Source organism: Gambusia affinis, linkage group LG20, assembly GCF_019740435.1.
Source record: "Gambusia affinis linkage group LG20, SWU_Gaff_1.0, whole genome shotgun sequence".
Lineage (NCBI taxonomy): Eukaryota > Metazoa > Chordata > Actinopteri > Cyprinodontiformes > Poeciliidae > Gambusia > Gambusia affinis.
Genome location: NC_057887.1, coordinates 8,828,078 through 8,843,853, shown reverse-complemented (window position 1 = coordinate 8,843,853; position 15,776 = coordinate 8,828,078). Strand labels below are relative to the sequence as shown.

Sequence of the window (15,776 nt, the reverse complement as noted above, 5' to 3'; positions counted from 1 at the left end):
GCCACTCATTAAAAGGTCAATCTGTGCTCTTTGTGGATCTCTCTGTGGTTTGTTGGGGTGAGAAAGCCTTAAAAACCATTTAAAAAACAGTTAAATCATGTCTAACAAGTACGGCAGTCATATTTTCATGCAGGGCCAGGTTGGTCAAAAATGAAATCATTTGGTTTTGTAGTTTATTTAATTTATTTGAATATATGAAACGTTTACATTAGACAAAAATTTAAAAAAAATAAAAATTCAGGAAATCTAGAAACAGTAGTCTACGTCTCTGAACCTCGGTTGAATGAGTTCATAAAATCCTACTAAAACGACGTAAAAAGCACAAAAATGTAAATAAAGATTTTAATTTAGGGACTGATTTGATTTAGCTTATTTTGTTTGATTCTGTAACTGACTTGATACAATTCTGCTTCTTGTTGAGGTGGGGAATTGCTCACGACCAATACGAAGGCAACACTGCCACCTTGTGGTCTTTAAATTCAACGTCTGGAGAAAAACAGTTTGAAACATATCAAATTACATTCTTTATTATGATATATGCTCCCCCCCATTTATCTTTCAATAAAATCTGTTCATAAATCTTCTCCTTTATATTATAATAGCTTACAAATAATCACCCACAAAAGAATAACAAAGAGATTGCAAATACTGTAAGATATAAAACACAAATAAAGACAAAAGATTCATGCTCTAGCCTTATAAACCCAGCTTGCGGAAAAAATAATTGAAACTTAGGCTGAATACGTTGGAAAGTCATCGACTTTACACAAAAAATTAATTCAAAATGCACTTAAAATACATCTAGACTAAAAGTATCACGTTCTGCATCATCGACATACTGTGAAAGTACAAACAGAAAGCTTAGAAAGAGGCGCATTTCTCCAGAGGAAAACGTTTGGCAACTTGCACGGATGGCTACCCATTGCTTTGGAATCGGGGTTAGGCAGAGAAACGGCTTTGCCCTTGTTCAGCATGCTGTGTGATCAGAGGCATGCTTCTGGATGTAAAGGCACTCAGCGTTTCCTTTAGGCATCCCCCTTCCTCATCCACGCAGCTTCTCTTGAATCCAGCTTCTCTTGCCTCAGAGAGTGAAAGAGCAGTCTTTCAGTTCACTTGGAGATTGCTTATGCCTCCTCAGTCCACAGCCTATCCGGTGCAACTTTTTTTTTAGTTTCAGACGACTAAATTTGGTTCGTATGAAAAGAAGGCAGTGACTAGTCTCTCAGATATACGTTAAGTAAGTTGCTGCAAGAAGAGTCACGGACTCACAGTGCTTCATCAATCGGAAACGTCCAATGATCAGTCAGGGGTCCAAACTATTGAGTGTGCTTGCTTTAGATTATGTTGCGTTTACTGGGATGGGGATCAAGTCAGTTCATTCATAGATCTTTCATCCAATTTGTTCCTTCGCATGACTTTCATGCCACACCGTGACAGTTATCAAGCCATATTGAAGAAGTCGTTTTCTTTTATAGCAACAATGCTTAGCGGAGGTACATCGCTAATGAAAAGTAATATGAAGAACTCAGCAACTTGTCAAAAGGTTCAACCAGATTTATGTTGTGATCCATACATCTTAGATGAAGTGGCGTTAAACATGGTGTTGCCCTTTTACAGAATTCTTCAAAGTTTCAGATCATCAAAAAAAAAATAATATAAATTTTCATTTGCTAGGGGAAAATGCTATCTAAACCAACCAGTTTCACTGACCACACCCGGGCCTCGTTACTGCTTGATCTGAGGAATCCAGAAATCACTTGAATTCAACCAGTCTGACAGCATGAAAAAGCAACAAATCATACTCTGATGTAGAAACATTTGAAACAGATCAGAAAGTCAGTAATAAAGCCATAGATGAGGCTTTGGAACAGCAAATGGAGAAATCCTGGAACAGAGGTGAACTTCCCCAGGAAAGGCCGGTCGTTCAAAATTACTCAGACAACGCTTCAATTACTAAGAAAAAAGAAAAAACAACAACAAAAACAAAAAAAAACAGTCCTGACTCAAAATGCTCTCTCACATTTGCTCCCCAAAGAATCTCGATGCCCAAGACTTATGGGAAATTGTTCTGTGGATTTATGATCCAAAACTTCTTGGATCAATCACAGTCTCATATATGGTCAGACTGGTTTAAATGTTATATTTCCATTTTTTAAAATGAATTATCCATCTCTGATTAACCTTGCCTGATATTAACATTTGATCCATTATCTAAAACATCTGACTGTGATAAAAACAAAAGAAATCTGTAAACGGGCAGACACTTTTTCAAAGCATTGATTGACTTTTCAGACTAAATCTAGGAGGGAAGATATTGATTCCTCGTAACACAAAAAAAACAAAAAAAAACAATTTGTTTTCATATGTCAAATTGCATGGAAAATCCAGAAATTTTGTACATAAGTTGGTCTTTTGGTAGCAGCTGAGACAAAAAAGCATAAACAATAGTCATCAATTTACATGTTAGCTCGTGAGGTTTTTTGCTAGTTAGCATGAGTATTCACTTTGCTAGCAAGCTAAAGTGAATAAAAAAAAATACACAATTGAAGTTTGACTCTCAGATAAAAGGTTACACATATATATTTCAAAAAAATCTAACTGTCATCATTTAACTTATGACTCAACTGTTTATTTTATAGTTGTTTAAAAGGACTCGGCGCAGCTCTTACCCCGTGTTGCCGTCTTGATTCAGAACAGATTCATTTTGTTGCTGTGCTTCACGTTGACACCAAGTTCAGTAAAGTCTGCTCGGTCAAGCAGATTCACAAAGGTGGGAGGGGAGGGGTCTAATAAAAAAAATAAAAGCATCTGTGCGATCCTGGGAACTGCCAAGAATTTGGTACAAATTTGTATCGACTCTCAACTGTTTTATGTTCCACATACATTAAAAAATACAGCATCTCAAAGCATACATTGAAAAGCAGAGTTGATGTTTTAATACAAGGAAATAACACAGTATACGCTGCTGGTGAAATCCACACAGACCCGTTGGTCCCACAGTGGCTATCATGGATTAGCGACAAAGTTAAATTCAGGTTGACCAGACGGTTGGACCTACCAGCTAAACCTACATTCAAACCAGCAGAATCAGCATAAGGATCCGTCTTCACATCTTAAGAGCTGGCAGAGAGCAAAGCAGAGCGGGAAGTTGATTGTATAAAGTCGTGTGGCAGAAAAGACAAGTAAAACTTTCAGCTAGCCTTTTTACAGTATTCACACTGTACCACGCAGAGCGTCACATCCATGTTGTCGCGTCTCGGGACCCGGTTCTTCTAGCAGTACTCCTCTCTTTGAGGGTCGGGCAGGTCGTTGAGGTCCAGGAAGATGGAGGCGTTAGAGATTTTGCGGCCGCTCGTCGACAGGTCCAGCAGCTCTTCGGCGGTGCTCGGCACCGAGCTGATGTACATGTCCCACACTTGCTCCGGAGAGTCCAGCTCCAGCAGCTTCTGCTTGATCTTCAGGTTCTTCTCAATGTTTCTGCGCTTGTGCTTGAACTCCAGGATGGTTTTGGTGTAGCGGTTGATGGTGGTGACCGAGGACGCCATGCAGGCTGTGAAGGAGCTCCACGCCAGTCTACGAAACAGAGAGCAAAGCCCGCTTTAATCTCGGACGATAAGACACATTAACCACTAAAACGGCTTAAGCTCTTATTTAAGCATATTGTTTTATAAATGTAACGTTCAATAATGCTGTCATTCTAGAAAGACAGCATTATTGCTGTCTTTCTAGTGCTGTTAGAAAGACAGCATTATTGCTGTCTTTCTAGCAACAATGCTAGAAAGACAGCTGTTTTTTTACTAAAAAAAAATCCTGTTTAAGGATTTTTTTTTTTAGTAAAAATCCTTAAACAGTTTGTAAATTTAACTGATGATGTTGCCTCAGTCAAGGGTTAAAGTGGATCGACAACTTTTTGTAGATTCACCTATTCACAAATCAAGTATGTAAAATAAACAAAAGAAAAAGCCACTTTGGAAGTTAAAAGACCTGGCTGTAATGCTACTAGACACACTATTGGCTGGCGTTTGAAAAGCAGCCAATCAATGAACTCCGTTAATTTTCCTTTGTGCTAATTGGCCGCACCCCAAAGCGTGGAGACGGTTCCCACTGAGAATATTAACACATCTTATAGGAGAGCCTTCTCACTTCCATTCAAAATTACATAAATAAAAAAAGACTACCATCAAGACTACCATCAATAAATAATTCAAATAAATGTTCCCATGAAATAAAAACAAAATAAATATTGATTTTTTCTTCTTTTCTTAATGGATAACTTTTTTTTTTGTCAATCTCAGTTGACCTGTTTTTCTCATTCCAGGATTATGTATGCATTTATTTAATTGTTTATTTCTTCATTTCATAAAGCTATTTTATTTTGTGGTACTTTTCTATGCGTTTCATACAACCAGATAATAATCGTCACCGTGAGGTAAACTGTACTCACATGTACGACCAGCTGTAGTCCCACGTTTGAGGTTTCCAGTTCTCTGGACCCAGACTGACGGTCAGCTGGAAAGCTGTGGTGAACATCATGTGGGCCACCATACCTAACAGACCTGCCTCACATAGAGAAAGAGAGAACATGTGACTCACACACAGAAAGTACTGCACTTCCAAAATGCCCCCACTTGGTGGCAGCATTGCATAAAGGAAACCTGGGATACATTCGTCTGTAACCTTACTGAGTTTTTCCCACATCTAAACACATCTTAAAGGTGCAATATGTGACTTTTACTCTCTTTCTATATATATACAGTACAGACCAAAAGTTTGGACACACCATCTCCTTGAATTCAATTAGAAAGTGTCCAAACTTTTGGTCTGTACTGTGTGTATATATATATTTGTACATATTTATGAACAATACATGGTGTTGCTTTCTTTCTAAAATGCTTTTCTCCTCGCTTCTCTTTCATAAACCCGACTACTGAAGACTGAAGTCGGTCGCACTGGACTTTGCGATCGTATCAACTTTTAACTGGGGGCTGAAAATATAAATTAATGTCACGTTTTTCCAGAATGCTTGGGAAATAAATCTGGAAATGTGAGAAAGAAGCCACAAAATGACCTTTCTTTCTGTCATTTATTGCTATTTTTAATTTTTTTTATTTTTTATTTCTCGCTTTCCTTACATGAACCATTGAACGCCTGCGGAGGACAACAAGTGTGAAAACAACTGGAGCCTCCCAATCCGATTACTGCATAAGCTCCCTCCTCTCCCTCCGCCAAAATCCCTCCACTAAACAAGAGTGCGCCAGATTCAGCAGCAAACCCCTACATTCCCATCTCCTCCCTATCAATGCTCATGTTTCATTTTAAAATATCCTTGTACAACGATATCATAATGCCATGTAGATCAGGGAAGGCTTTGCCTCGGGATGAATGACATTTCTTGCCCCTGCATGTGGGGAGGAAGGATGTTTTCTTCATAACCATTCCGTCTGAAGTGGATGAATGTCACTCTGTGTGCGATAAAGCACATACGTAACATACATATATTCAGCCTCAGGTACGTGACACTGCTACTAATTCTGTTTTGTGCCTTGAGAAGACGCTGCTTTAGTTTCCCAGTGGTTTTTTTTTTGATCGACCACTAGATGGCAGCAAAGTCAGAATAAATGATTTGACGGGATTACCAATTTTGTCTCTTCAGCGACGAACAAAACAAATGGATTAGATGATTATCTGGAAGGCTGCAGACATTTGGCCACACTATGAACGCTGACCTGTCTGCTAGTTATACATATTGATAAATTTAGACATACACAGAAACAAATTGTGTATTTTCTAAGGTTCAGTGAGCTGGTTAGTAAAAAAAATAAAATAAATAAAACCAAAACTTCTGTGCCACATTATGGAACCAATTTTACGAGAAATTATGATATTGTGCCTACATTGTGTTTTATTTAAATATTACAGACTATGACTGTAGAAATCAGTGTATAGTTGTGAAGAGGAAGGGAAATGATACATGGCTCAAACTCATTGTTTTGTTTTGTTTTTGTTGTTGTTAAATAAAATCTGAAAAGTGTGGTGTGCATTTGTATTGAATCTGCAGTATCCAACTTTTATGAAAACATATGCTTTTCACATATTTGTTAAAATTATCATTATGTTGTGACAGTGTAATAAGACTGATAATCTGTGAAAAAAAAAAAAATTGAGCTCCTCTGTTTGCCTTCTCCCAGTGCTCCCAGTAGTAACTACAGAAATACACCACTCAGCCAGAAACAACCAATCGGAGCCAAGAGGAGGGTCTTAGCGCTGTCAATCACTCATCATCCGGAGTAGAAACACGTCACCGGAAATTATTTGGACTTCCTCATAAAGTGCCTTGAAATAATCTCATATTTTTCATGATCACAATAAATTGAGCTGAACTGACCAAAATGTAAAGTTTTGCCCAACATGAAAAACACATAAGAAACATAGTGTTGGCAGCATCATGCTGTGGGGATGTTTGTCTTAAACACCAACAGAAAAACTAGGACTAACACAGTGAGAGCATTTAGTGTCTAAAACAAAATCCTTCATCATGAGGTAAAATCAGTGGCTTATTGGTCTGTTTAGTATTTAGCATGACCAATGACAAATGAATGCTACACCTTTCAGATTTCCAGTTATACCAAAGTCTAAAAAACATTTCTTGTTCCTATTTTTCCATAACTATGCATTACTTTATGTGGGTCGTAAAACATTCCACAAAATACAATAACATACGCTGAATTTCCAATGTGACAAGATGTGAGAATGTTCAAGAAGTCCTTGTGCAAGACTTCATTTGGAGGATGATAACCTCCAAATCTTCAACACGAGTCTCCCTGTGCAAGTAATTTTCCTCGCTGCCTCCATGTGTATTCATGAACGCGGAACAATGGCGTCCTCCTGTTACACTCGGATGAAGTTAAGTATTTTACATTTAGCAGGTAATAAACCGAAATGAGGCGAAAACGTGACAATTGGTCTTCCAACTGCAATAGCTCATCGACAGAGCGATCAAAGCATCAGACACCGTTCCAAGTGCTGAAAGCTGATTGGACCTGAGGAACTACTCATCCCAATGCGCATTGGGAAAGATCTCTCAATTGTATTTACTCCTTTGCACTTAAGTGAGTCACTTGTATTTGCAGTCTAATCATGGGATTCCCGGAGGTTCTCGAGTGGGTGACTCAGTTTGCAGAGCGTGGTGAGAAAGCTCTGCAGAAGCGTCTCTCCCTCTTCTGCTGCTACAATACCGTCTTATTTGCGAACGTCCTTTGGGGATACTGTCAAACAGTTGAAACTAGAAAGCACATTAGCTGGTTCAGGTCTGGGCAGAACCTGTGTCAAGTTAGGATACTCTTTTCCACCGAAAACCTTAGTTTAGTCAGACTTTAGTGGACTATAGAAGCACCGATCCACTTTTTTCACTTCCAATACCGATATCTGAGGTTCAGTATTGGCCGACACAATCCAATACAGAAAAACAGAGCTGAACTGACTTAAAATGATTCTTTAAAAAAAAAAAAGAAGACATAAATCCAGTGAATAACAAAATCTGTCACCAGTCGAGCACACTGAAAAACGGCAGTAGCGTCACAAGCTCGATCAAACATGAACTTTAATTTGTTCACTCGTCGCAATTAGGAGTAGAACAGCCCATGTAAAATAAATAAGAAACTGATATAAGAAAAACATGGTCAAACATGTAAAGAATAAACTGCAGCAAACCGTTCAAATAGTCCAGAAAGTGTGGTTAGGAATTCTAAACATAATGTAAAATAAACAATAAAGCATGACGTCTCAGAGCACATGACATAGATCTAGAGTGTATAGATCCGCCCTTATGGATTTGGCACATTGTCACCAAAACCAGATCAAAGAATGGCATGTTGGTCATTAGGTCTCCATAGCAACCATTTATTTTAAGGCATTTTACCCGAGATTCTAATAGTCACAGAGGGTGGCGTATGCCTCCTGCTACTCTCGCACTCAAATCTTTCTGGGTTGCAGTTGTTGATGCAATTAAAAACAAAACACCATGCTTTTGTTTTTTCTACCAAGATTACATTTTGCTGTTAAAATTGGAACCTGACTCACAGCTGTAATGGCCTCCAACTTTGACATATTGTGAAAAAAAAAAAAAAAAGATCTTCTTGTTCCTCTGCCATAATCACTTCACCAAAAAAAAGAAAGAAAAGAAAACTCAGATTCCTTCTTATCATATCACGCATGATTGACATTAGCAATAAACTTTAATTTGCGCCCCTGTATTTTTCCTCCAGACCTCATTACCATAGTCTATCTCCTGCTACTCATCCCATTAAAAAAAGAAAATGGCTTCTGGAAGCCTTTCCTTAATTCAAACATTTTACAAGTGCACTAAAGCCTCTGCAATGTTGTCAGCTGTTTGGAAGGCAACACACGGTGACAGATCTTAAACAGTCAAACGTGAGTTTCGCTCTCTAGCAGGACAGAAACAACATGAACTTTAAGGGGCTTCGCCTCTTCCTTTTCTCCCGACGACTCGCTAAAGCAGCTATAAAACCCCAAAGCACGACCATGAGAGTATATCTCAGAGATGCAGAGTCAAGCCCTGTCAGCTCCGAATGAAAGATGAATCATCTACAAGCACAAGAGTAGGAGTGAAGGATGACCAACAGCTCCGTTATAATGATATCGAAGACGGCGACAGCTGGCAGAGAAATATCCTGGAGTATTTTATGTTTGACCAGATTGTGATGAAAGGGAGAGCGGCATTTGAGCGGCGTAAAGGCGTATGTCCAATTTCAAGGCCCGATTTGATGAGACAGAGGAGACAGCTGGCCGTTTGATGAGATACTATTTGGCTAGCTAGAGAAGCTAGCTTGTGCAGTTTCACGTTACAGCTAGCTTCTGTACATGCTTAGTCCATGTTAGCCACAAAAAGAGAAACTTTCCGAAAGTTTGTAGACAGCTAAAAAGCTGAGTTCCTTTAAATCGAGGCTAAATTGACACACCTGTTTTAGAGTTGGTTTTGATTAGCAGTAAATGGAAAGTTGAGCAACATACTTGATGTAGAAGGGTAGTTTTGACAATTTGACACAATGTAAGGTTTACTGCTTGCATTCATGATACGCAAATGCAAGTAGACTGAAGACTGCTCTAAAAGCAGAAAACAAACTATGGTGCAGGGCATTCTGGGTAAATATAACCAGCGCTAACTGGTAGCGCTAACGGGAGAAATGGCAAAGCAAAATGAAAAATCGTACAACCGCTGAAATCTGACGCTATTCCATTTTTTACATTTTGCTAAAAAAGGAAGTTTCTTCTGAGGTTTTTATGTCGTTTCCTTAAGTGGTTTCAGGTGCAGCGCCACCACAGGCGAGGAGGGGAACAGGTTTTTTCACTCATGGATTATTTGACACAGTGCAGAGTGAAAGCAGAAAGAATAGTTAAAATTTTGGTCCCCAATCGAACCGAGTCTACCGGACTATCAGCTGTGAAAACATTCCAAGTCAGAATGTTATTTTGAAGACCTGTTAAAATTTACACTATTCCAACATTATGAATGAGTCTAATCCTTATTTTTAAGGCCTGAACTTAGCTAGCTTTGTGGACTGACCCCAGTGTAAAACGAGAACAGCTCCTCAGACATTGACTTTGAGGAGTCATTTTCTCCACGAGTGACTAAAACGCAGTGAGTCGCCGCCGTGGAGCCGCGTATCTTTCACTGCTGATTCACAGCTCAGAGAGGGGAGCTCAGCATCACTTTCACAGAGTGGATTAGAGAGAAGGTCATTGTTAATTCCTCCGCTGAGAGGCGGAGGAAGACTGTAAACTAGCGGGAAATCTTCTAAGGGGCTGTGGGGCTGCGGCTGGCCCGATTGTGTGACTGGATCAGCGCCAGCAGGGGAGGCAGAGTTAAACGCTCGCTTGTTCTGGAGCAAAACCGAAATCAGATGGAATTGGAACGTGGTTTGTTTTTCCCCTGACAAACGTGTCAGCAGAGACACAACCATACTCTGACATGTTCGTGTGTTAAGTGATTTTTGGAAAGAAATCGTAACGCTCTGAAAGTCAATCCTACAGCAAAGCTTTTGAAATGCTGATTTTTTTGTTAGTGGAGATTTAACTTAGACTTGGCAAAAATGACTAATGAACATCTCAGAGACGTCAGCAACAAGTGTTACAGGATAAACACTGAGTGCAGTTTAATTCACAGTCGTGTGTCTCGTTCCTGAAGAAGCGTTGCATTTATTGGCATGTGGGTTAAACATGGAGCCGACCATGCTAAGCTATGATATTGCCATACAAGTCATTATTCTAACACTTCAACTAGTTTTATACAAACTGTAATCTAGAAGAAAACAATCTTCTTATTACTAAAGTATTAAAAGACTAGTGAGCTTATGTGTTGTGTGGCAAGTTTGTCAGATTTCCATGAGAAGAGAAAAAGTTGTTTTATAAATTTATGGTATTATCATGGAAGGTTCCGGTGAAAAAAAAAAGAAGTTTTTAGTAATTTAATAATCATTTCATTGAGTCACATCATTTCCTTGGCTGCAGCTTGTTGTGTTATGAATGTTACATTATTCAGTTACCTAAAAAAGTAGAAATAATTTATTATTTTTTGCCATCAATATTCTTGCTATAACAATCATATTACAAAATATCGTGATAAAATTCTGAGTCCATATCGCCCATCTCTGATCAGAGTGACACCAAGTTGATTTTGTTTACAGAACCAGAACATGGACTCATTATTTGAAAGTCAAGCTCAGCCGTGTCGCAACCATGACAACCGGGTTACCTGAGAGCACGGTGAAGATGGCAGCGAAGGCGTTGAGCTTCAGGCCGTCGATGACGTTGCCGATGTGACAAACTTCTAACGACATGAGGATGCCCCCGGTGGCCAGCAGCAGGATGTACAGGCACTCTGCCACTATGCACAGCCACAGCACTCCTACGGAGACAGGAGGTTAGCACGAAGGAACCACAAAGACAAAAAACAAGCCCACATCCACACTGTGGGGGGGGGATGAGTGGATGATGAAGAGGGAGGCAGGGGGTTAGGGAAAACATCCTCAAGCAAGGATGAAGTCAGGGGACAGGGAAGGATGTGAGGATGGATGAGGAGACGTGATGAGTGGAGGAAGGTGGATCAGAGACCCCCTTCACCCGTATCATTAACCTTCACAGACAGAGGGAGGACACACAGAGAGACGTGTGAGGACGTGCAGCCCATCCTGAGCTCACGTCTGGATTTTGTCCTAAAGTTTTATCACCATATTTTGTGGTGCTGTTGCGATAACAGTAAAAGTGACAATAAGCTCTATTTATAACTTAAGTTAAAAAAAAAGCAAAGAAAAAAAAAAAGCAAAGGAGAAACTTGTAAAACTGACAGATTTTGTTAAGACCCATTAACTAGAATTTGTTGTCACAATGATAAATCAAAACGTTTTGTTATGTTAAGAAATGTATCGCGATGAACGATACGATACATGCGAGGAGATATTAGCAGGTAAATAGAAATAAAAAGCCTATTGCCATAAACATCTCAGAGAGTTCTACACAAGCGATTTTACACAATTTTATAAAATAAAAACCTGTAAAATGGACCAATAGAAAGTATGAGGTGTGGTTACCGCAGCATATTGAAAGACATTCTACATGTACCATAAGTAAATGTAATCACAACTAGAGACTTTAGCACTCAGATGTACAACAAGTGCTCTACCACTGATTGGGCTTTTCAACCAAACTGTTGTTTCAGAGAGCTCTCGGTTTGAGCCAGTTTATGCTTCAGAGAGACATAAACCGTTAGTTGCCTGGTTACAGATTTTCAAATTGTTTAGAAATTTAGCGGTTTTCTTTTAGCAGCAGGGAAACCGTGTTTGTTTTTCGGCTCCAATCAGTTGTGATGTTTAGTTTTATTTGGTGGAGGGAGGTGATGGAAATAGGCGTAACCTTTATAGATGCATTTAATGTTGCACGTTTGAAGACTGGAGCCTGTACCGTCAAGCAGGATCAGTTCATCAGATGTTTCAGTGTCATAAAGTCAGTACACCTCTTCAAGCCTGACTCCATCACAATGCTAATTCACAATGGATCCAGAGCAGATTATTTGTCTGGATTAAGACTATAAAAAACACTTGCACCATTTTTTAAGGGTTGAATATCGCACATTACACACACATTGTAACCTTGGCATTTAAGGACTCTACATCTGCTGGATTGAGTCATGTTTACTTTTGCAGATCATTTGGCATAAAGAAGATTTAAAACAGCACAGAGATGCCAGGTTTAAGCTGCAGTTGCTGTCAGGTTCAGTTCAGTCAGATCTCTCTCAGAAAACCTAAGTAGCTTGAACCCACTTCGTGGTACAGCCGGTCTTCAGGAAACAAGTTTAATGCTTTTCCCCTTGAATCTTTTGCATCACCTATAAAAACTGTCGTGCTTTTGTTTTTAACCAAAGCATACACCAGCCTTCTTAAGAAGAAAACTATGTTTCTCTTTAGCCTCATCACCTAGATTCTGTGAAAAATTACTATAGCAACAAGCTTCTTCTATAACTGCGACGTACAGTCCTTTTCCCAAACGATGCTGCTGCGCTGTTTAACACCAAGTTGCAAGTCTTATTACCTGAAACAATGTTACAGCTGTAGCTTTCAGATTTTCTGCCTTAAAGTCCAATCATAACCAACAGTTTGGTGGGGAAAAAAAAAAAAAAGCCAGATAAGTTTCAATTCAGATTTTGTCACATCATACCAAAAACCACAATGTGTTTTTGTTGGAATTTAGTGTATAATTGTGAAGTTTTCCTACAAGGAAAAACCTGTATTTTCAAAGTAGCTAGCTCCTTTTCGTCCTTCCACCTCTGTATGTGTAGTAATGTCAGTATTAATCCATGTGTTTATCAAGAGCAGAAACTGTGAGAGTAGTTTGAGTAACGTTCATAGATCTTTTTGATAAAATCTGTCAGAACTTGTGTCATTTAAAGAAGAACGCACAATAAATCCAGCCTCTGAATAAACATCCTGTGTCTCACACATTCAAGGTGGTGCACACACATTAACTAGGTCTGAATTTTCCCATAAAACTCAAAATGTGTCTATATATATATATATCCTCACCTCTTTCGTTCGCCGGCGCCACATAAATGAAACTCCGGCATTTTTCACCTGAAAAACAATGCAAATGAGACATTCAATTGACACCTGGTGACAGCACAGCCACCCCTGCACCTCACTGATAAATAAAAATGGGACCTCATCTGTATTTTTCTGTAATGTCAGATAGAGTCACAGCTGGAGGTCCAGGCACCTCTGAGGAACTGTCCTGTAAGTCATCAGTGGAGAATTTCCACACAGTAGAGAAGAAGACAGAAAAAAACAACCTACTTTCAAACAGGAGCTGAATAAGGATAAAGAGTGTTTTTATTCTTATAAAACACATCTTACATTGATGTGTTTTATAAAATGTGTTCAATCCTATTCATAAAAAAACAGTTTTACAGTATACTCTGAAGATACAATTTCCATGTGAATAATTTTTTTTCTGTAATGTCAGATAGAGTCACAGCTGGAGGTCCAGGCACCTCTGAGGAACTGTCCTGTAAGTCATCAGTGGAGAATTTCCACACAGTAGAGAAGAAGACAGAAAAAAACAACCTACTTTCAAACAGGTGCTGAATAAGAATAAAGAGTGTTTTTATTCTTATAAAACACATCTTACATTGATGTGATTTGTTAGAATAATGGACCAGTGCTGCATGATATTCACTTTAAGGAGGAGAGGATTAATAGCTATTACACTGTGAGATATTATCAACACCTCGAAAATAAAATAATTATACTAGTCCTTATCTCATATGTCAGAACAGCCAATATATTCCCAATATATTAGCAGTCTGATGACCATCTGCCTTCAATGTCTGGGGTGCCTTTTCAGCACTTACACTGGTTCTCCAATAGGGGGCTTTGTACTGATGGACACTACAATCAAATGAGGTGGTTTATACCCAGATAACCCACTAATACACACACACCCACACGCACATTTACACCCATATATCACAGTGACCACTATGCATGAAGGAGATAATTAGGTTGTCTAGTTGTTTTGTTAAAATAGTTTGTCTCTTAAGTTTTACGCTAGCTTATTTCATTTTGTTGTTTTTTTAAAATAAAATTACAAACAATTTGCTCCGCCAAATTTCCCACATTTCTACTGGACGACCCGCAGCACCACACTGATATTTCCATCTATTCTATTTTCTCGGATTATTCTCTAAATCTCGTCAGAGATGTGGCTGATCCAAACTGTTTTGATTAAAATCGTATCTAACAAGTCTGACTCCGTCCCCTTCCGTGTGTGCCGGGCTCTCCGTGACGCACCGCTCCCCGCGCGCGCGGTCCCCCTCGCTTTTCCGGCAGGAACTCACCGGTCATGTTGATGTTCTGCTCGCAGGAGAACCAGATGCCGGTGTGAAACTTCCTCATCACGTACTTGTCCTCCCCGGTCTCCCATATGTACTGCACCAGCCGCGTGTCGTTGATGTTGGAGCTGTTGAACATGATGCAGAACGCCTGCCTGGTGGTCACCGGACCGGTGCAGAACGGCTTCACCACCTTGCGCGTGCCCTCGCACCAGTAGCTGGTGGTGAGAGCCGACACGGCCAGGAACAGCGCGAGGAAGTTCAAGGTGAGAGCCAAGGAGGCTCTCCGCCGCCGGCCGATGCCCATGACAGCCCCGCGGAGCGCGGTGAGAGGAGCGACGGCGCCCGGAACTTAATCCTCCCCGGTGTGTGTGTGTTTGACACCGGGTTCAGGCGACTTCTCCTCCTCAAATCCTCATGATCCGGTTATTCCCGTTAACGTTTCCTCCGCTAATTAACATCTGCTTCCAACAGTTCGGCCGTCACATCTGCTCCTCCAGCGACGTTACTTCTCATATTGTAGCCCCCTCCGCCCCCAACTCCCACTTCCACCCCCCCCCCCCCTCCCCACACACGAACACGAACACAGTCCTGAGCTTCATACGACTCTCCTGTGCGCCATTGCCGTCCTGGTTATTAGTGTAATATTGGCAGTACGTTTAACATTTCCTACAGTCCCCGACTGAAAAACCAGCATGAAGCTCGTCCAGCGGTGATTTCTTTTTAAAATGTGGGTCACATGGGCAGTTGTCCAGGGCGGCATGAGGGGATGGGGGCACAAAAGCAACAAATATATATATATATATATATATATATATATATATATATATATATATATATATATATATATATATATATATATATATATATATATATATATATAAAGTTCATTCACATAGTGAATCAAGACAATTTACAAGATGAGTCAATTCAATACGTTTGATAATATATACATTCAAAGTCCATTCATTGTTGAGATCGGTTATTTATTTATATTTATTTATTTTTATTTAATCAGGTATAATCCAATTGAAATCCAAATCTCATTTATAAGAGGGACCTGTGCAGAAAATCTGCACCACACAACCTGATTACACAAGAGATTAACAAACTAAACCACAAACACAAGTGCAAAACAATTTGCAAAACAGTTTAGAAGCAATGACACCGATAAATGGAATCATTCAAAAAGATTTCTCAAAAGAAACCCAATAGTCAGTTGTTGATTTCAAGCATTTACTCCTCCCTTCATTAACATAGCAAAAATAGACAGCTATTCTTTCAGCTGTGTCCTGGAAAAAGTTTTCTATTGTTTCACACGCATGTGTTCAATTGGGAGTCCGCATCTCTTGATATTGGTTAGTATACTAACTATTTT

General features: G+C 39.6%; 1 protein-coding gene across 6 annotated transcripts in view; it reads right to left on the bottom strand.

The window, feature by feature from the left end:
* Nucleotides 1-14,883, bottom strand: part of gsg1l2b (gsg1-like 2b) — a 29,036-nt gene extending 14,153 nt beyond the window's left edge. Inside the window, exons 1-7 of one of the 6 annotated variants that reach the window (XR_006369300.1) lie at nucleotides 14,405-14,883; nucleotides 13,095-13,142; nucleotides 10,772-10,924; nucleotides 4,445-4,556; nucleotides 3,225-3,573; nucleotides 3,059-3,120; nucleotides 230-2,786 (exon numbers count right to left, since the gene is read on the bottom strand). Coding sequence is in view for 2 of the 6 variants with exons in the window: in XM_044102508.1 (XP_043958443.1) it covers nucleotides 3,273-3,573; nucleotides 4,445-4,556; nucleotides 10,772-10,924; nucleotides 13,095-13,142; nucleotides 14,405-14,705 (915 nt within the window). In the remaining 4 variants the exon portion in view is untranslated. Of the gene's footprint in view, nucleotides 1-164; nucleotides 3,574-4,444; nucleotides 4,557-10,771; nucleotides 10,925-13,094; nucleotides 13,143-14,404 lie in introns of those variants that run through there. The other 5 variants (XM_044102510.1, XR_006369299.1, XR_006369298.1 and 2 more) reach the window with 5 other exon arrangements.
* Nucleotides 14,884-15,776: the final 893 nt, after the last annotated feature.